The sequence below is a fragment of the Hypanus sabinus genome, chromosome 9 (assembly GCF_030144855.1).
Source record: "Hypanus sabinus isolate sHypSab1 chromosome 9, sHypSab1.hap1, whole genome shotgun sequence".
NCBI classification, from domain to species: domain Eukaryota; kingdom Metazoa; phylum Chordata; class Chondrichthyes; order Myliobatiformes; family Dasyatidae; genus Hypanus; species Hypanus sabinus.
Window position 1 is genome coordinate 104,438,486 of NC_082714.1, and position 22,684 is coordinate 104,461,169.

The 22,684-nt window shown below is 43.1% G+C and overlaps 1 protein-coding gene across 1 annotated transcript in view; it reads right to left on the bottom strand.

The window, feature by feature from the left end:
* The window catches only part of LOC132399691 (bactericidal permeability-increasing protein-like), a 47,718-nt gene extending 25,678 nt beyond the window's left edge, over nt 1–22,040 (bottom strand). Inside the window, exons 1-4 of the mRNA XM_059980350.1 lie at nt 21,896–22,040; nt 10,697–10,811; nt 1,313–1,444; nt 263–418 (exon numbers count right to left, since the gene is read on the bottom strand). Of these exons, the coding sequence (XP_059836333.1) occupies nt 263–418; nt 1,313–1,444; nt 10,697–10,811; nt 21,896–22,007 (515 nt within the window). The 5' untranslated portion in view covers nt 22,008–22,040. The remainder of the gene's footprint in view (nt 1–262; nt 419–1,312; nt 1,445–10,696; nt 10,812–21,895) is intronic.
* Nucleotides 22,041–22,684: the final 644 nt, after the last annotated feature.

The following is a 22,684-nucleotide window of genomic DNA, read 5'->3' on the forward strand; positions in this document are numbered from 1 at the left end:
AAGGCTAATCTAAAATGAGAATTACCCAAACTGGGGCTCAGTACTGAAGACATTACCTTCTTGCTCACTAAATCTGACACCACTTACACAGCCTGAATATACAGATTCTATCGTAGTTAACTCTTTTAAACCACCATTCACCTTCTAGTCCGCAAATGAAGAATCCCCACTGAGCAAGAATGCAGAGGAATGAAGAAGAGGAAGAGAACACAAGGGAGAGAAAAAGCAAAGAAGTTTCTTTCCAAAAGTGCTTGTGCATTACCTTTTACTTCTGTTGAAGCGGACATTCACACCACCTACTCTGGATGAACAGGCAACGCTGTGCACCGCAGGACGGCCTGTATTGTCCCGGGTCAGTCCAACAGTCTGTGATATTGAGAGCCCGCTCACAGTTATCAAAAACGATCCACCCATCCTACTGCAGTAGGGAGAAGCCAAAATCATTAGGTTAAATAAGCACAAGAAGACAGATTGACAAATGAACTGAGAACCAGACCTCTGCTGAAGTTTATTGTCCCAGCGTCTGGTATTAAACCCCTCTCTACTGGGGGCTGGAGGATTAGAGTTTGGAGTAGCGGGTGTTCTTCCAGAATTGCATGACATTTGTAGTAGAGAAAAAGGCCATTCAGTTTTGTCCTAGAGATAATGTTGCGCCATCTTTCTCCCAAGGTGTCCTTAGCTTCTTTTTTTCCATTGATTTCATGTTTCTCCAAGGTCTGGAGTACTCCCTGGGTAAATCAGAGACTACTAGCCTCCTTGAAATACTTCAACAGCAACCTACTCTCTGGGATTCAATGACTCAGTTTTGTCCACTTTCACTGAGCCCGTAAGTGTCCAGTCGAAGTCATTCTACAGCAATCTTTAAATGCGAATATTGCAACAAACTACTATCTATTCTTTTTTGTTTTGAAGAGAAAGTTTGTGGTTGGGGTGAGATTTCCCAGAATTCTTTTCACAGATACAGTTTTTATTTACAGACTTGCTGGAGTCAGGAAAATAAACCACACTGCTCTGCTGGGAACTCAGTTTTGTTTCTTCACTGATTATTGATGATAGAACTGGAACCAGGTTGTTACACCTCAAATCCACTTCACAATGAGCTGTACCCAAATGGGAGACAATGGGCAGAATGATGGGAGCTGTGCCCTAGCCTCTAAACGTCTCTGTTCCCCTGGGCAACAAGGTTACAGCAGACTATCATCACTTTCCAAAATCCAACCCAAAACAGGGAGAGTGAGGGTACACTGTCACCATCTGGAATCTTCCAATAGCTCAGGAAGAATGAAAAGTAAAGCAAGGTCTGAATACTTACAAGAAATGGCGCTTCTTTACTTTAAAATTGCCCCTCACTCTAATGTAGCCATTAGCAACGGAAAACTGGACGCCTTTCCCAGCAATGAATTTCACAGAGGACTGAGGCAAGCTAAACTGTGTAATCTGAAAGCTGGAGACAAGATAGGTGCAATGAGTTATTGTTATATTGTTACAGAATGTAGAACATTTAACAACACAGGAAACGGTCCTTCAGCCCACGATGTTGTACCGAGCTAATTAAGCTAACGACACCAAATCCCTTCTGCCTGCACATGGTCCATGTCCCAGCATTCCCTCTTAAATACCTCTATTGTATCTTCATCCACCACTTCTCCTGCCAGCACATTCCAGGCACCCACTGCTCTGTGTGAAAAACGTGCCCCTCACATCTCCTTTGAACTTTCACCCTCTCACTTTCAAGTGCAAGTCCTCTGTGGTATTGGAAGTGTGCTGTTTGGCCAAGTGGATATTACCAGGGGACCAAGGAATGCACTAGAGGAGATTCAACCTTGAAAAGAGAGCAAGGATTGAGAACATTGCAGATTTGGTCAATCTACAGTTGGATTAGACAGTATAATTGTTATTTCTCTACAGGTGAACTACCTTATAACTGTTTCTATTTCATATAATTACCCATGTATATGCAATTGCTCAGAGTGTTTCCTAGTAGTTACAGTTCTTTTGTCTCTTTCTGGACAGAAAGAGGTCCTGAGTATTGCATTATGTGAATGGGGGTTAACTCTTATCTGTGAAATGTGAATGGAATGCCTGTTACCTATGGTATAAGCAGAGCAGAGCATGAGCTCACTCCTTCTTCTTGGCTCTTTCCTGCCGTCGCTACTAGGCTTTCTTCTCACTACTCTCCTTTTCCAATTCCTTTGTTCGCTTAGCACTTAATAAAGGAAAGCAACAAGCTTTATTCCTCACTCTTGACTTCCGAGGAAGCTCGGATCCAGAGCATCAGGATCCAACAATGTTGGCTTTGTCGGCAAGATGGTTGCAAAGATTTAAGGGATCAGAGGAATCACAGATAAAGTGGAAACTGTCAGCATACAAACTTAAAAGGATGTAAGATCTTCATCTATAATTTCACTGGACAAGAAAGATTTTGCTTTCTGAATACTTTTGGGTGTATCTTATAAATTTTGGGTGGCTGATCATGATAATCACCAAGAAATTTCCCTATCACGCACAATTTTTTAAGAAATCACCTATATTTGTTATATCAATTCATAATTCAAGTCAATTGAAATGAAAAGTTTCTATCTGGTCCAGTCAATCTCAGGCAGGGCAGATGCTGCATGGCAGGACAAGTTGTAGAAAGGCTATAAGAGCATCACACACACTGTTCTATGCATTACATTTACATGTCTGTTGGTTTGCGATGCATTTACACAGACATCGGTTTGTGATCACATTGATACACGTGCTCTATTTGTATAGCGTATTGTGTGTACTCATTATAATGAAGTAATTGTGTTTTCAGGAGTATTTGTGATAGCAAAATGTCTCGGCTTTGTTGCAACAGTTGCGCTACTCTGTTATATTTGTGGTGAGTATATGTTTAAATCTCAAAGACAGAGCACAATCCCTCTTACTAAGAAAGCCTATGAGCTCTAATTTTGGTGTAAAATTGGTGACCAAGACGAAGCTTCGGCTCCTCATGTTTGTTGTGCAACATGCGCCCTCGATCTTAGAGCTTGGCCCAGAGGTACTTGGAAGTCAATGCCATTCACCATCCCGATGATATGGTGAGAGCAGAAGGACGTTATAACAGACTGCTACTTCTGTCTGACCAGTGTGTCTGGTTACTCTGCTAAAAACAAGAAATCCATTAAATACCCGGATCTCCCTTCAGCCGTGAGATCTGTGCTGTATGACAATAGTCTTCCAATATCGAAACCACCAGAAACATGGAGTCTAGAGAAGGCAGATGAAGCTGCCATGATACAAATGCCAGGAATGGTAAACAACACTGATACTGATACAGATATTGAACCCTTTATGTCGAGTGAGCGTCACCTGATAACTCAATCTGACTTAAGTGATCAGGTCAGAGACTTGGGTTTCTCGAAGGTGTTATGAACCCCGTAACTGGGTCACTTACCAGCAAAGATAGAGATGGTACTATTTTTAACAGTATTTATTAGTAAAAATACACAAAAATAATATCAATGCAAACATACAGATACTATACGTCATCAATACTAGATCTAAAAGTGTGAGTATAATAATAATCAATAAGAAATAAGCTCTATCGTTGTCTAGGGGATAATGTATTGTACGATGGAAATATAAAAGTCACTCAGTTCACGCAGGCTGCAGCCTTTGGTTGGAGAGACAGAGATTTTTAGAAATTTGCCGACTTTCCTTTTATGATTTCACAGGATTTCTAGCGTTTCTCCTGGTGCGTCTAAAGGAGTTGTTCCCCAGACCCTCTTTTATCCTTACTCACGGGGTCTCAGATGTCAATCAGGTTGGGATGATGCAATCCCTCAACCAGCCCACTCTGGTCATCCCCTGAGGGGCTTCAATGAATAGTACAGTACTCAATACACAATTCCGTCTCCAAGAGACAATGGCTTTTGTTTCACTGAGGCCAGGACACATTCCAAACCTTGAGGATTCTGCATGTCTCTCTCTCATTTCCTGGGTCCCAGACCCAAATTAATAGCGATCTTGCGATTCTCAAAAAGGAGGGGGCGACTTTGTACCCTTCAGAGTTGTGGCACATTTGTAACACACCTTTCCTTCAAAGATTTTTACCATCGGTAAAAAATGAATTAATACAGAGTCTTACAGGATTTTAGAATCTAACACAATACAAAAGAGTTTTTTTTTCACTACAGAGTAATACAGTTATACATTCAATTCAGCATCTAAACAGTTAGCGATTACATTGTCACTTCCTTTAATATCTTAACATCTTGTACCTTACTAAAGTCTTGTAGCATCAGACTCCAATTTAATAACCACCTATTTTTATTCCTTTCCTTCAGCAAACAAAAACTACAGAGTTGTGATCTTAGCTTACATGTATACTACAAAAGTTCATGCAAATACTAATCTTTATGTTACTTTCAAACTTAACAGTCAATCTTCCATGAGGGTTGTCTTTATTATTTACATGCTTTGTCGAAATCCCTTAAAACCGGATCCTGTTATTTAAAGTAGCATCCTGTCAACACTCGCCCCTTTTCTAGTTAACTCCCACGTGGTTAACTTGTATACCAGTGTGGAATAGGCTTTCGCATGCTCCTTCCATAGGAGTTATTTTATCAACAATGCGTTCCAAACTTAGACCATTTTCTGAATTTCCACACAATTCTTTAATTTTAAGCAAGTTGCTAGTTTTCTCTTCAGGACCCTTCATGCTATTAGTTTTCAGTTTAAACTCTTGGTCCAAACAGCATTTCAAATTCTGCCTCTTCACAGCACACTCTTGAATAACAATAGCATGTGGGGCACCTTTACATTCCAAATCAACCTGTAATTGATTCGCAGGCACCGTGTTACCAAGCCATTGTTCCTTCAGCCTGGTTGCTGCTTCTGACATCAATCCAGACTTTAAATTTTCTTCATTCAATTTAGGAACTACATTTGCCCCTTTTCCTTCAATAATAATACTCACCTCACCACCTTTTATCTCCTCACGAACTTTTAACACACCTTCGAACACAAACAACTGGGAATTCTCACTTCCCACTATTACCAAGATTAACCCTTTCTTCACTGAACCAAGTCCCTCTGACCCACAAGGACTGCATTCCTTTTCAACTGAATCAAATACCTCAGACTTTTTCTGAGCTCCATTACTAGGTTCAGTACCACGTGCATCCACATCTTGAACACACTCAAACGGGACATTTGCCTCTTCCAGGTTTTCAATACCCGTACCCTTTTCAAATTCTAAATTCCCCTGATCCTCCCAGTTCCTCTCTGGGCAATTCCCTTCCGGAGTAAACTCAACCCCGCGGGCTGAAACAAATTCATCTGCCAACCCAGCAGACTTCTTCAAGGTAATGGCATCCTTTTCATCTAGGACTCCCCTCATTTCATTATCGGGAACACCTTTAGAATTTTCAACTTCTTCAAATATTTCTGCCAAACCAGACAGATCATCCATGTCCAACCCTGGACCTTTTAACAGCCTTATCTGTTTCTCATCTTTAATCCGTGCCTCTATAAATTTCCTCCTGGCTAAGGGCAGGACTACCTCCTCTCCCTTACTCTCTTTCCCTTTCCTATTCTCCGTTTTACCACCCTCTAACTCCTCTTGGTACAGGGTCGGTAAAAACGTCTCAGCCAAATCGATACTGGCCTCTTTCTCAGCTGCCTTTCTCGACATGTTGTGAGTGTTCGCGCATGCGGGATAGATCTTTGAATCTGGGGCGGGTCTTCAATACTTACAGGCTGGCTCGTCAGCTCCATGGCTGACCAAACGTCATCACCAGCTAAATTGTTACCCAGAAGGAGGTCTACGTCAGTTCTCAGGAATTCTGATCGCACCCCTATTTCAACTGGTCCAGATACCAGCTCACAATTTATAAAGATCCTATGCAAGGGCACCGCTTCTGTCCCTTTTCCTATGCCTCTCAAAACTACGTCTCCAGTCTTGTGACCAAAACCTAGTACTGTACAGCTAATCAAAGACAGTTCAGCTCCTGTGTCTCTCCAGATCCGCACTGGAACTGGTGTGACTCCCTCTCTCACAGACACAGTTCCTTCTGAAATACATTTCTCAGACCCTTCTCGTACTCTGTCTACCTGGGGCACTCTCATTGATTTACTGATCACCACAACACATCCTGTAGGGACTGCTGCTTTCCATTTTCCTGTCTCCTTCTTCGGAGCAAGGCACTTAGATGCAATATGACCCACCTTTCCACAATTAAAACAGGTCAAGCCAGGACCTCTCCTGCCATCTTGCCTTTCCTCCTCCTTAATTTTACCACTAGCTCCTGGCGGGATCTCTGCCTCAGCCAGCGAGCTTTCTCTACTGTTCCCACGGTCTCTCTGGTAACTCTTATTCGAGGAAAACTTTGTCTTGTGGGTTAGAGCATATTCATCTGCGAACCTAGCAAATTCAGAGATGGACTTATTCGGCTTCTCATTCAAATACATCCAGATATCCTCCGAAACACAACCTTTAAATTCCTCAATCAGAATTAACTCCCTAAGACGCCAAAACTCCTCTTCTACCATTTCTGCTGCACACCAACGATCCAAGAGCACACCCTTCTCATAGGCAAACTCGGTATACGTCTGATTCCACCCTTTCTTTAAATTTCTGAACTTTTGTCTATAGGTTTCAGGTACAAATTCATAGGTCCAAAGAATGGCCTCCTTTACTTTCTCATAATTCTCAGACTCTTCCTCCTCCATGGACAACGCTGCATATGCCTGTTGTGTCTTCCCTTTTAACACACTTTGTAACAACGCCACCCACTACTCTTTGGGCCACTTCTGACTCACTGCCACCTTTTCAAAATGCAAGAAATAACTATCAACATCCGTCTCCTCGAACGGAGGTACTAACCTCAACTCCCGACTAACATTGAACTGCTCCTCTCGGTCTGACCCTTGAGCTCTTCGTTCTTGCCTTAACTTCTCCATGTCCAAGTCATGTTGCCTCTGTTTCTCCTTCTTCCTTTGGTTCTCAGTTCTTTCCCTCTCTTTCCTGGCCCTTTCCTTCTCTTTTTCAACTGCTTCCAGCTGTTTTAACTTAATTTCATCCTCCCTCTGCTTCTCGGTTCTTTCTTTTTCCTTTTTGGCCCTTTCCTTCTCTTTTTCAGCCCTTTCTTTTTCCTTTTTAGCTCCTTTAACTTAATTACATGCTCCAACCTTAATTTCTCCAACCCTAACTGAGCCGTCCCACTAGCTGGTACCTTTTCAGGGATATTTTCCAATACCTCAGCTGAAAACACATTCTTCACACTTTAATACTGAGTTTTGGCCCTCTGCACCTCCCGCTTTTTCATCGACAACCTCACCTCTGCGAGGTTTAGTCCTTTCACAATATTTATCAAGTTCGACTTTGTGGCAGCCTCTAGTGCCTCCAGAATCGGGTTTTCTATAAATTCATCCACGTCCATCTTTGCTGGTTTCCCGTCTGGTTACCTGGGCAACCAGACCCACGTTTGGACTTACAAGCCCGATTCACTGGCCCTCCAATTTGGTATCAAATCTTGAGACGAGGCCCCCACTTTGTTACGAACCCCGTAACTGGGTCACTTACCAGCAAAGATAGAGAGGTCCGTTGCAGTCTGATGGTACTATTTTTAACAGTATTTATTAATAAAAATACACAAAAATAATATCAATGCAAACATACAGATACTATACGTCATCAATACTAAATCTAGTGTAGGTATAATAATAATCAATAAGAAATAAGCTCTATCGTTGTCTGGGGGATAATGTATTGTCCAATGGAAATATAAAAGTCACTCAGTTCACGCAGGCTGCAGCCTTTGGTTGGAGAGACAGAGATTTTTAGAAATTTGCCGACTTTCCTTTTATGATTTCGATCCGTCGGAGTCTCGTTGGTGTGTGGCCGTTCGCTTGTGGCCTCTCCTTTAGCTAAACCGTTCTTCCATGGCGAGCCCGCCAATCCCAGGCAAGGGAAGGACGCACACAAGCCCCCCACCAGCTGTCGCTATTAAACACTGTCACGGGATTTCTAGCGTTTCTCCTGGTGCGTCTAAAGGAGTTGTTCCCCAGACCCTCTTTTATCCTTACTCACGGGGTCTCAGATGTCAATCAGGTTGGGATGATGCAATCCCTCAACCAGCCCACTCTGGTCATCCCCTGAGGGCTTCAATGAATAGTACAGTACTCAATACACAATTCCGTCTCCAAGAGACAATGGCCGTTATCAGTGGCTTTTGTTTCACTGAGGCCAGGACACATTCCAAACCTTGAGGATTCTGCATGTCTCTCTCTCATTTCCTGGGTCCCAGACCCAAATTAATAGTGATCTTGCGATTCTCAAAAAGCAGGGGGCGACTTTGTACCCTTCGGCCCCTCAGAGTTGTGGCACATTCGTAACAAAGGCAGAAGCAGAATTACTGGGTTCAAGACTGCAAGGATGGAACCTGCTGTCACCAGGCACAAAATTTTCCATCATAGAGACAACTAAAATTAATGCATAGGCCTGAAAGGGTTAAGGGTCTAGCAAATACCAATATAGAGGACTATATAGTCATGATCATTAGTCCATGTCTAAATCCAGGGTTTTTTGATAGAGCAGCTAATAGTTCCATTATCCAAGCACACCAATTAAATTGAGTTTTCTTTTACACAAATGTGAATGGGACAGCCATGCTAAAGAATCTCACTACATTAAAAAGGATTGGCCACTCCTTAAGCAGTTGGTTCCTGGGCAGGAAAGTGTGGCACATAATAAGCCACTCCACTTGTAGACCCAAAGATATTTTTGCCTCCTCTTCATACAAAACTGGGGCATATGAAAAATTTTGTGACAGCAATGAACAAGTAAGGTAAAGGACTTCAATATTTGAGACAGATGTTTCCAAGAATAACTGAAGCCAAAATTAAGGAGTCAGTTCTGTAAACAGGTCATCAATGACAAGGAATTCAAAGAACATCTAGTGGGACCGGAGAAAATTACATGGAAGGCATTCAGGGTTGCTGTTGAAAACTTTCTTGGCAACAAACTACAAACAGCTGCTTGACAACTTGCTTCAAGCATACAAAACCATGAATTGCAACATGTCACTAACGATTCATTTTCTACATTCCCATTTAGACTTCTTCCCTGCAAACCTTGGCACAGCCAGTGATGAGCGCGGTGAAAAGTTTCACCAGGACAATGTGGTCACGGAGAAATGGTATCAGGGCAACTGGAATCCATCAGAGCCGGCTGGCTGATTGTGGGACAATTTAAGACAAGAAACCTCACACACTAAGTACAAATGAAAATCATCAACAAAACATTTTTAGCTTAGTTAAACTATTGCAAAGTGTCAGCATCGTTCTGCAATTATATTAAACAGAAGTTACTTGCTTGTTTCTCCAAATTCCTATGTGATCCAGGAGTCTGAAATTACATTTGTGTTCAGCCTCACATGGTTTATCATAACCACAGAGCATCTCTCAGCAAGCAACAGTTTTGAAAAAATTTGCTGTCCAGTGTTAAATGAAAAGCTTTGTTTGATCATCCCTATTCTTTGTCAACTTGTCCTTTGAGCAATTTTCAAAATGTTCAAATCTTCTGAGAAACCTGTCTCGTTCTTGCTTCAATACATCATTTAGTAGAAGTTTAAGAGTAAAGGAAAACTATTATATGTTGCTATTCTGAAAAAATCAAACCAAACAATCTGAAAAAATTCTGATTATAGTCCTAAATTAAAACAAATTCTACAAAATTTTGATTTAATCTTAAAACGATACTTCAGTTACAATCCAATAATATTGTGATCACAGTTCAAGTGATAAAAAGTATGTACAAATTAAATGTTGCACAAGTTTTAATTAAGAGTTAGACTTAACAATGGCCAAAGTTGTGAAACCTAATACTACAGAATCTCTATAGTTACATGTGAGCAGGTGTCTGAGGGTTTGAGCTCTGATCTGAATAAAATATTTCATATTGACGAGATTAATTTAAAAAACAAGGTGAAATATACCATCAATGTTGAATCTGATGAAATGGAGCATTTAATTGATATTAAGAAGGTATATGATAAGATCCAGAGAATGGGTGAGGGAAAGGGGAAAAACTGGAGTTTGCAGGTTAGGCTAACATATGGTCAGCCTGAATATAGAATTTGTGAGTTCACTTCACAAAAGAAGAAGTTAACTGATTCATTAGTGAAAGGAAACACGTGATAAATTACATGATAAACTACAAAAACAGAATGCTAGAGATAGTAAAAAGTCTAAGGAACAAATTTTCGCAAGAACTGAATGAATGAAAAATCCATGTTAAGTGTAATCGAAGTGCATTGTACAAAGCTTTGTGAAAGACAGACCTGGTGGGAGTATCAAGCTACAGAAAGCATTCCTTTCATTTATTCCGTGTGTTCCTGCTTCCTGTTTGTCATTGTGGAAGTTGCTCAGTGACTGAAATATTTCACAACACAACTCATTTCATATGGCAGTGAACACTTTCCTGGAAAGTACCCATTCATTCAGCGTAATGTACTTGAATTCTGTTTGTACTTGAATGCTGAGCAATACCCCAAAAACCACTTGGACTCGGTGCATCAAACTGAACAGGAGGCACAGCATTTACAAAGCTGCCCAGTCAACCCAGGTCAACACACTTCAGCTGGCAATGGAAGCAACGATCTTAAAATACAGTTCCATTAAACAGGCAGTGGGCATGGATTACAGAACAACACAAAGTAGCACTAACCCTGTGAAGCTGAAACGGATGCGACCAATAAACTTCACACGCTTTTTACCCGATATATCTTGAATCTTTAACTGTTGCATCTTCTTTTGTAACACAGCCATCCCAATCGACTGAGCTGCATGAGAAAGAAATGTTGGAGAATTCAGTGCTCGGTAGGAATTGGACACATGTGCTTAGTTACACACCGTACAGATCAGCACTCTCCCCCACAATCTGTGGCTGTCGTGGTTCACCCAGGGATACTCACACTAGTCCAAATAGTGACACCAAGTTTAAGTTGCCCAGCGCCTGATGAGTCTGAATATAAAGGGATGGAGCCAGCACACAAGCAAATATAGTTACGGCATTTTGTGTTGGTAACGAATGATTAATAGATGATGCTGTTAATAGAGACAGGTAATGTTAGAAACGCACAGCATTGTATGCCATCTGCCACATTGTTGCCCATTCTCCTAACCTGTCTAAATCCTTCTGCAGACTCCCTGCTTCCTCAACACTACCTGCCCCTCCACCTATCTTCGTATCGGCTGCAAAGTTGGCCATAGAGCCATCAATTCCATCATCCAAATCACTGACGTATAATGTAAATTTTTTCCTAAGTGCACAGGTGTAAAGTGTAACAATGACTGAGCACATGGTTAACACAGATTAGCCAGTGACGATTTGTTCTATCAGATTAATACAGAGTAGTGTATCTGAGCATCATAGTAGAGCACATCAGAAGCAACACGAGACAGGGTGGGCCAAAGGACCTTTCTCCAAGTTGTATGACCCTGTGCCTATAAAATTGCACCCACCATCATGAAGAGTATTAGTACTGTTTCTGGAGTGCGTGTCTTGCATTTGTACATTTCTCAGCCCAGAGAAAGAATTCACATGTGTCTAGTTGTACAAAAGGCTTTTAGATTCATTGAGGTCAGAGATGACATTGAAATGACTGAAGTCGCCGTTTTTCAGGAGAAAGTTCAGATTTTTTTAAACTACTTGGGATAAAAGAGGCACGACTGCGCAGGCGCGTGACCTCAGAGCGCGGAAGGTTTAAAAAGGGAAGCAATCTTCAACAGTTTTTTTCGATTCACAGCAAGCAGGCAGCGGAGTAAGTTGCCATTTTTCGGGAGAAAATTCAGATTTTTTTTAAACTACTTGGGATAAAAGAGGCACGGCTGTGCAGGCGCGTGACCTCAGAGCGCGGAAGGTTTGAGAAGAAGACCGCCATATCAAGTGGGCAGCGGAGTGAGAGGGTGCAGAGTGATAGGGCTTTGGCTCAACAGGCTTAGGCGGAAATGGGAAGAGGCTTCCTGCGACCGTTGAGTAAAGGGGTAAGTTACAGGTTTATTTATTTAGTAATAACAGTAGCATTAGAGGTATGGATCTAGGATTAGTGTTCTGCTTAGACTGCCAGATGTGGGGACTCTGGGAGACTCCCAGCCTCCCCAAGGATTACATCTGCACCAGGTGCATTGAGATGAGGCTCCTTTAGGACCATGTTAGGGATCTGGAGCTGCAACTTGACGACCTTCAGCTCATTAGGGAAAGTGAGGAGGTGATTGATAATACCTATAGAGAGATAGTGGACAGCACTTCTGTGACAGTCCCCTTCAGAAATCGATATGTCATTTTAGTTACTGTTGGAGAGGTTGACCTGACAGAGAAAGACAATAGACTATAGGTGCAGGAGTAGGCCATTCTGCCCTTCGAGCCAGCACCATCATTCAACGTGATCATGGCTGATCATCCACAATCAGTACCCCATTCCTGCCTTCTCCCCATATCCCTTGACTCTGCTATCCTTAAGAGCTCTATCTAACTCTTTTTTAAAGCATCCAGAGAATTGGCCTTCACTGCCTTCTGAGGCAGAGCATTCCATAGATCCACAACTCTCTGGGTGAAAAAGTTTTTCCTCAACTCTGTTCTAAGACTCTGTTCTCGGACTTCAACTACTGCATAGAGTCTTGCCATTTTCAGAAGTTTTCTGATGACTCTGCCATAGTTGGATGCATCAGCAAGGGAGATGAGGCGGAGTACAGGGCTACAGTGGGAAACTTTGTCACATGGTGCGAGCAGAATCATCTGCAGCTTAATGTGAAAAAGACTAAGGAGCTGGTGGTGGACCTGAGGTGGGTTAAGGCACCGGTGACCCCTGTTTCCATCCAAGGGGTCAGTGTGGACATGGTGGAAGATTACAAATACCTGGGGATACGAATGGACAATAAACTGGACTGGTCAAAGAACACTGAGGCTGTCTACAAGAAGAGTCAGAGCCATCTCTATTTCCTGAGGAGACTGAGGTCCTTCAACATCTGCCGGGCAATGCTGAGGATGTTCTACGAGTCTGTGGTGGCCTGTGCTATTATCTTTGCTGTTGTGTGCTGGGGAAGCAGGCTGAGGGTAGCAGTCACCAACAGAATCAACACACTTATTCGTAAGGCCAGTGATGTTGTGGGGGTGGAACTGGATTCTCTGACGGTGGTGTCTGAAAAGAAGATGCTGTCCAAGTTGCATGCCATCTTGGACAATGACTCCCATCCACTCCATAATGTACTGGTTAGGCACAGGAGTACATTCAGCCAGAGACTCATTCCACCGAGATGTAACACTGAGCGTCATAGGAAGTCATTCCTGCCTGTGGCCATCAAACTTTACAACTCCTCCCTCGGAGTGTCAGACCCCCTGAGCCAATAGGCTGGTCCTGGACTTATTTCCACTTGGCATAATTTACTTATTATTATTTAATTATTCATGATTTTATATTGCTATATTTCTACACTATTCTTGGTTGGTGCGACTGTAATGAAACCCAATTTCCCTTGGGATCAATAAAGTATGTCTGTCTGTAAATGGCCTACCCCTTATTCTTAAACTGTGGCCTCTGGTTCTGGATTCCCCCAACATCGGGAACATTTTTCCTACCTCTAGCGTGTCCAATCCCTTAATATTCTTATATGTTTCAATCAGATCTCCTCTCATCCTTCTAAATTCAAGTGTATACAAGCCCAGTCGCTCCAATCTTTCAACATATGACAGTCCTGCCATCCCGGGAATTAACCTCGTGAACCTAGGCTGCACTCCCTCAATAGCAAGAATGTCCTTCCTCAAATTTGGAGACCAAAACTGTACACAATACTCCAGGTGTGGTCTCACCAGGGCCCTGTACAACTGCAGAAGGACCTCTTTGCTCCTATACTCAACTCCCCTTGTTATGAAGGCCAATATGCCATTAGCTTTCTTCACTGCCTGCTGTACCTGCATGCTTACTTTCAGTGGCTGATGAACAAGGACACCTAGATCTCGTTGTACTTCCTCTTTTCCTAACTTGGCATCATTCAGATAGTAATCTGCCTTCCTGTTCCTGCCACTAAAGTAGATAACCTCACATTTATCCACATTAAACTGCATCTGCCATGCATCTGCCCACTCACCCAACCTGTCCAAGTCACCCTGCATTCTCCTAATATCCTCCTCATATTTCACACTACTACCCAGATTTGTGTCATCTGCAAATTTGCTAATGTTACTTTTAATCCCTTCATCTAAATCATTAATGTATATTGTAAATAGCTGTGGTCCCAGCACCGAGCTTTGCGGTACCCCACTAGTCACTGCCTGCCATTCTGAAAAGGACCCATTAATCCCTTCTCTTTGTTTCTATCCATGTGAGTACCCTACCCCCAATACCATGTGCTTTAATATTGTCCACTAATCTCCTATGTGGGACCTTATCAAAGGCTTTCTGAAAGTCCAGGTACACTACATCCACTGGTTCTCCCTTGTCCACTTTCATGGTTACATCCTCAAAAAGTTCCAGAAGATTAGTCAAGCATGATTTCCCCTTCATAAATCCATGCTGACTTGACCAATCGTGTTACTGCTATCCAAATGTGCCGTTATTTCATCTTTTATAATTGACTCCAGCATCTTCCCCACCACTGATGTCAGGCTAACTGGTCCATAATTCCCTGTTTTCTCTCTCCCTCCTTTCTTAAAAAGTGGGACAACATTAGCCACCCTCCAATCCTCAGGAACTGATCATGAATCAATAGAACATTGGAAAATGATTACCAATGCTTCTACGATTTCTAGAGCCACCTTCTTAAGTACCCTGGGATGCAGACCATCAGGCCCTGGGGATTTATCGGCCTTCAGTCCCATCAGTCTACCCAACTCCATTTTCTGCCTAATGTGAATTTCCTTCAGTTCCTCCGTTACCCTAAATCTTCTGGCCATTATTACATCAGGGAGATTGTCCATGTCCTCCCTAGTGAAGACAGATCCAAAGTACCTGTTCAACTCGTCTGTCATTTCCTTGTTCCCCGTAATAAATTCAGCCGTTTATGCCTTCAAGGGCCCAACTTTGGTCTTAGCTAATATTTTCCTCTTCACATACGTAAAGAAGCTTTTACTATCCTCCTTTATATTCTTGGCTAGCTTAACTTCGTACCTCATCTTTTCTCCCCATGTTGCCTTTTTAGTAATCTTTAAATGTCTCCCAATCCTCTGGCTTCCTGCTCATCTTTGCTATGTTATACTTCTCTTTTATTTTTAGACTGTCCTTGACTTCCCTTGTCAGCAACGGTGGCCCCTACTCCCCTTAGAATCCTTCTTCCTCTTTGGAATGAACTGATCCTTCACCTTCTGAATTATTCCCAGAAATACCTGCCATTGTTGTTCCACTGTCATCCCTGCGAGGGTATCCTTCCAGACAACTTTGGCCAGCTCCTCCCTCATGGCTCCATAGTCCCCTTTGTTCCACTGGAATACTGACACTTCCGATTTTCCCTTCTCCCTCTCAAATTGTAGATTAAAACTTATCATATTATGGTCACTACCATAATAATGGCTCCTTTACCTTGAGTTCCCTTATCAAATCCGGTTCATTACATAATACTAGATCCAGAATTGCCTTCCCCCTGGTTGGCTCCAGTACAAGCTGCTGTAAGAATCCATCTCGGAGGCACTCCACAAACTCCCTTTCTTGGGGTCCAGTACCAACCTGATTTTCCCAGTCTACCTGTATGTTGAAATCCCCCATTACAACCATAGTATTACCTTCGCGACATGCTAATTTTAGCTCTTGATTCAACTCGCACCCTATATTCAGGTTACTATTTGGGAACCTGTAGCTAACTCCCATTAGGGTCCTTTTGCCCTTACAGTTTCTCAGTTCTGTCCATACTGACTCTACATCTCCTGATTCTATGTCACCCCTTGCAAGAGACTGAATTTCATTCCTCACCAGTAGAGCCACCCCACCCCCTCTGCCCACCTGTCTGTCCTTTCGATAGGATCTATATCCTTGAATATTCATTTCCCGGCCCTGGTCCTCTTGCAGCCATGTCTCTGTTATTCCTACAACATCATACTTACCAACTTCCAACTGAGCTTCAAGCTCATCCACTTTATTCTCATACTTCGTGCATTCATATATAATACTTTTAATCCATTACTCCCACCACTTCTCACACCGATCCCTATTGCACTTGGCCATAGTCTCCGATTCCTTCCTGAGCTTTCTGCCCCGTCAATTCTGATGCCTTTCTTAACTTTTCTTATTCTCTCTTTCCCTTTAACTCCATCCTTATATTTCCATTTTGTCTCCTCCCCCCCCCCACTTATTAGTTCAAACACACCCATGTAGCAGTGGCAAACCTGCCTGCCAGAATGCTGGTCCCCCGCCTGTTAAGGAGCAACCGTCCCTTTTGTACAATTCATCCGTACCCCAAAGCAGATCCCAGTGGACCACAGCAAACGGGACTCTGGCACTCTGCCCAGTGCCGTGATCAAGAGAGCAAGGAGAAATGCAGTCGTTATAGGGGATTCCATCATGAGGGGAACAGACAAGAGTTTCTGCGAACCGGACAAGGATACATGGATGGTGCGTTGCCTCCCTGGTGCCAGGATACGGGATGTCTCAGATCGAGTCCAGAGTATTCTGAGGAGAAAGGGCGAGCAGCCAGAAGTCTTGGTACCAATGACATGGACAGAAAAAGGAGAGAAGGTCTGAAGGAAGATTACCGGGAGCTAGGAAGAAAATTGAAAAGCCAGACCTCCAGAGTAATAATCTCAGGATTACTGCCTGAGCCTTGCGCTAATGAAGGTAAGAATAGCAGAATTAAGCAGATGAACGTGTGGCTAAGTAACCAGTGCAGGGGGCAGGGCTTCAAATTCTTGGATCATTGGGATCTATTTTGGGGGAGGCATGACTTATACAATAACGATGGGTTACACCTGAACTCAAAGGGTACTAATATCCTGGCGGGATTGTTTAATATAGCTGTTAGGGAGGGTTTAAACTAAGTTGGCAAGGGGAAGGAAACCAGGTGTTAGGGTCGAGGAAGAGGAAAATAGTAATAAGTCAAAGATACTGTGCAGCAAAGATGGCAAGAAGGACAGGCAGGTGAATAGACAGGATAGTTTTCTGTGCGATAGAAATATAGCAAAGTTGATAACAGACTGATCTAAGTGTGCTGTACTTAAATGCATGCAGCATTAGAAATAAAGTGGATGACCTTGTTGTACAGCTATAGGTTAAAAGATATGTCATTGTGGCCATCACCGAGTCATGGCTAAATGATGGATGTGATTGGGAGCTGAATGTCTAAGGATACACAGTGTATAGGAAAGATAGGAGGGTAGGTAAAGGGGGTGGCCTGGCCCTGATCGTAAGCAACGATATCAAATCACTAGAAAGACGGGTCATAGGACCAGAAGATGTAGAATCCTTATGAGTTGAGTTAAGAAATGGCGAGGGTAAAAAGACACTAATAGCAGTTATATACAGGCCTCCAAACAGCAGCCAGGATGTGGACTACAAGTTACAGCTGGAAATAGAAAAAGCGTGTCAGAAGGAAAATGTCAAGATAATTATGGGGTATTTTAATATGAAAGTGGACTGGGAAAGTCAGGAAGGTACTAGATCTCAGGAGAGGAGTTTATAGAATGTCTATGGGATGGCTTTTTGGAGCAGCTTGTCCATAAGCCCACCAGGGGATTGGCTGTTTTGTATTGGGTGCTGGGTAATGAACCTGAGGCGATTAGGGAGCTAGAGGTAATGGAACCCCTTGGAAGTAGTGATCATAATATGATTGAGTTCAGTTTCAAATTTGAAAAGGAGAAGCTGGTATCTGGTGTATCGCTATTTCAGTGGAACAAAGGAAATTACAGTGGTATGAGAGGAACTGGCCCAAATTGATTGGAAAAGAAAGCTTGATGGAGGGACAGTAGAGCAGAATTGGATGAAATTCCTACAAGAAATAAAAAAGGATACTAAGAGTTTTTTTTAAATGTATGAAGAGTAAAAGAGTGACACGGGTAGATATAGGACCAATTGAAAATGATGCAGGAGATATAATAATGGGTAACAAAGAGATGGCAGAGGAACTAAATGGGTATTTTGCATCAGTCTTCACAGCAGAAGACCATTAGCAACATACCTGATAGCCAGAGGTCTCAGGGAATAGAATTAGGTACAGTCAAGATTACTAGAGAGAAAGTGCTTGGGAAGCTAAATGGACTAGGAATAGATAAGTCTCCTGGACCTGATGAGGTGCACCCATGGGTTCTGAAGGAGGTGGCTTTGGAGATTGTGGAGGCATTGAAAATGATCTTCCAGGAATCAATAGACCCTGGCACGGTTCTGGAGGACTGGAAGGTCGCAAATGTAGTTCTGCTGTTTAAGAAAGGACGGAGGCAGCAAAAAGAAAATTACAGACCTATTAGTCTGACATCAGTAGTTGGAAAGTTATTGGAGTTGATCCTCAAGGACGAGGTTATGAAATACCTCAAGGTGCATAACAAGATAGTCCCAAGCCAGCATGGTTTCATGAAGGTGTTACGAAATCCCATAACTGGATTACTTACCAGCAAAGATAGAGAGGTCCGTTGAAGTCTGATGGTACTATTTTTATAAAGTATTTATTGATAAAGGGCGCAAAAATAAGATTAATGCAAACATACAGATAATATACGTCGTCAATACTAAATCTAAAGCGCGTGTATAATAATAACCAATAAGAAATAGCTCTATCGTTGTCTAGGGGTTAATGTATTGTCCAATAGAAAGATAACAGTCACCATCAGTTCGTTCAAGCTGCAGCGTTGTTGGGTTAAAAGTGATGTGGTTTAAACTTGCCCCAAGTCTTTTAAGATGCCAATCCGTTGAGTCAGGGGAGCGGGCTTCCCCGTTGTTAGCTAAAAGCTGTTTTCCGTGGTTCCAGCCACCAATTCCAGCCACGGAATTGAACGCACGTGGCTTCCTTCAGATGACTTCCTGCTGTTATGTGGTCGCTTAACGTTTCTTCTGGTGCGTCTGAAGGGGTTGTTCCCCAGACCCTCTTTTATCCTTACTCACAGGGTCTCAGATATCAATCAGGATGGGATGATACAATCCCTCAACCAGCCCACTCTGGTCGTCCCCTTAGGGGCTTCAATGAATAGTACAGTACTCAATACACAACTTGGTCTTCCGGAGACAATGGCCATGTCCCGTAGCTTTACATCGCCGGGGAAATGAGGAATTTTGCACGTCTCTCTCTCATTGCCTGGGCCCCTTTACCCAACCCAACAGTGATCTTGCGATTCTCACAAAGGAGGGGGCTACGGACGTAACAAAGGGAAGATCCTGTCTCACCAACCTATTGGAATTTTTTGAGGTAATCTCAACTAAGATTGACAACGGAGAGGCTGTGGATATTGTGTATTTGGATTTTCAAAAGTCTTTCGATAAGGTGCCGTATAAGAGGCTGCTTAATAAGATGAGAGTCCATGGAATTACAGGAAAGATATTGGAATGGGTGGAGCATTGACTGATAGGCAGAAAGCAAAGGGTGGGAATAAAGGGATCCTATTCTGGTTGGTTGCCGGTTACTAGTGTTGTTCCACAGGGGTCAGTGCTGGGGCTGCTTCTTTTTACACTGTATATCAATGATTTAGATTATGGATTAACTGGATTTGTGGCTAAATTTGCATATAACACCAAGATAGGTGGAGGAGCAGGAAATGTTGAAGAAACGGAAAGGTTGCAGAGAGACTTGGTCAGTTTAGGAGAGTGGGCAAAGAAATGGCAGATAAGATACAATGTTGAGAAATGTACAGTTGTACATTTTGGAAGAAGAAATAATCGGGCAGATTATTATTTAAATGGGAGAAAATTCAAAAATCGGAAGTACAAAGGGACTTGGGGGTCCTCGTGCAGGATACCCTAAAAGTTAACCACCAGGTTGGATCAGCAGTAAGGAAAGCGAATGCTATGTTGGCATTCATTTCAAGGGGAATAGTGTATAAGAGTAAGGAGGTGTTGATGAGGCTCTATGGGGCACTGGTGAGACCTCATTTGGAATACTGTGTGCAGTTTTGGGCCCCCTATCTTCGAATGGATGTACTGATGTTGGAGAGAGTTCAGAGAAGATTTACAAGGATGATTCCCGGAATGCAGGGGCTAACATATGCGGAGCATTTGTCGGCTCTTGGACTGTATTCATTAGAGTATAGAAGAATGAGAGGGCATCTCATAGAAACATTTTGAATGTTGAAAGGGTTGGACAGATATGGAAAGGCTGTTTCCCTTGTTGGGTGAGTCCAGGACAAGAGGCCACAGTCTTAGAATTAGAGGGTACCCATTTAAAACGGAGATGAGGAGAAATTTTTTAGCCAGAGGGTCGTGGATTTATGGAATTCGTTGCCACATACAGCTGTGGAGGCCCGATCATTTAGGGTGTTTAAGGAGGAGATTGATAGGTATCTAATTAGTCAGGGTATCAAGGGATATGGGGAAAAAGCCGGAAATTGGAACTAGATGGGAGAATATTTTAGCTCATGGTGAAGTGGCAGAGCAGACTTGATGGGCTGAATGGTCTACTTCTGCTCCTTTGTCTTGTACGTCTTGTGTGTGTCTTGTGTGAAGCAGGTGGATCTGGGGGTCCAAGCTGAACCATCAGCTTAGCTTCATAAGAGCAAGCAGACATTCAGAGATAAGGCCAAGTGGATGGAGAAGAATTCACAGATCCAGTGATACAAAGGATCACAGATGGCCAATTTTCAGGATGGGATAAATTACTAATTGACTCCCTAGTACAATAAGATCACAATCTATCTTATTATGCTCTTGCACTTTATTGTTTCCCTGCACTTTCTCTTCAGCTGTTACACTTCATCCTGCATTATCATTGTCTGACCTTGTTCTACCTCAATGCGCTGTGTAATGATTTGATCTGTATGAACAATATGCAAGACAAGCCTTTTGCTTACCTCGCTACATGTGGCAAATTTAGACCAACAAGAAATCCAATACCAATAGGGATTTCTGACATTATGAGAGACCACGTAGAGTGGACAGCCAGTATTTATCTCCCAGGAGAAATGTTGAAGACCTCTTAGACCAGCACAGGAATCTGCAGAGAATGGAGGTGTATGGATCTCATGTAGGAGAAGGGATTAGTTTAGGTGAGTATTTAATTAGTATTTTAAGTAGTTCAGTACAACATTGTGCACTGAAGAAGGTGTTCCTGTGCTGGACTCTTCGATGTTCTACGTTTAATGGATGTGAACAAAGAACAAATGAGTACGAATAGACAGCCACTATGAGATTAGAAGGGCGGGGGGGGGGGTGGTCAGAGGAGAGGTATAGGTACCCAATGGATACCTGGCTGGGGCAAATAACAGGGTAAAGGGAACGACAGTGGGGGCAGGGGAATCCGTGGAGGTGAAGAGGAATACAGAGGATACAGGAGCAGGCCCCTGTGACTACCAGGCGACAGGCTGACATGAGATGATAATGAACACACGCAGGATGTTTCTGTGCTAGATAGTGGTGGGTAAGCTCGTGGACGTGTGGGGAAGCGAGGAAGGAGCTGGGATCACAGTGGCAGAAGGAAACTTGCTGTCAGGGGGTGCAGAGGGGAGGAGGTCGCCAATGTTTCGCACATGGCTGTTCAGGTGAAAAAGTACGGTTCAGTATGAAGCCCTGGATATTGAACACAAAAAGATCAGAGGAGGAGGAGGAGGAAGGCACTCGGCACCTCAACTCTGCCCCACCATTCAAGAAATAATGGCAGATGTAACACAATCCTCCTCTGTATCAGTACCCCACAGCTGTCAATACTCTAATTTCTCAAAAGCCTATCCATCTATGCTTCGGCACATAGCAGCTGCTGCCATGCAGGATAAAAGACCCCCAAGAACAGGCTGTAAGCTGTCCACACTTACCATAGTTCAAGGCTTTTTGTGTAATTCTTGTTTTCAGTCCCGGGTTTGTGCACAGGTTGCACGAGGCAAAGAACAGAAGAGCGATCGTCACGACCCAAAGCCTTGGCAGCATCTTGACTGGATGTGCTACACCGAGAGAGACAGGGGTCAGTGACTGATCACGCCTGTTTTAACAAGGTGCAAAGCAGAAGTTGCTGAAATAGGCTGATTTCACATTTCACCATTTGCTACTTACTAAATTTCCTTAGCCTGAACTGAATCTCCGGTCTCCAACGCCTCACCACCTCGCATCCACAACTGTCACGTGATCCTCTTCAACGTTCTGCTGCCCCAGACTCAATTACTCCCAGCATGCATTCCCATGGGACCTTTCATACCTTGCCTCTTCCCACTTCCGTAGCACCTCAGATTTAAGATTCTCATCTGAAGTCATAAGGAAACAGCCGGAGATGATTTGAAGGACATTCATATCACCGGGGGTGGGGGGGGGGGTGGGAGCATTTTCAGCCTTACAGCACATTAAGGTGCAGAAATCCCCAGGGTCTGATTGAGTGCGTTCTCAGACTTTGTGAGAAAAGGAATTCTGGATGGCCTTCTGGAAATAATCACTTCATCATTAGCCACTTGTGAAGTTCCAGAAAACGGGAGGGTGGCTAAATTTGTCCCATTATTTAAGAAGGGCAAGGACAAGCTAAGAAACTACAGACTGATCACCCCTTAAGGAAACCATGCTGACTTGGCCCATTTTATTATGTGCCTCCAAGTACCCTGAGACCTCGTCCTTAATAA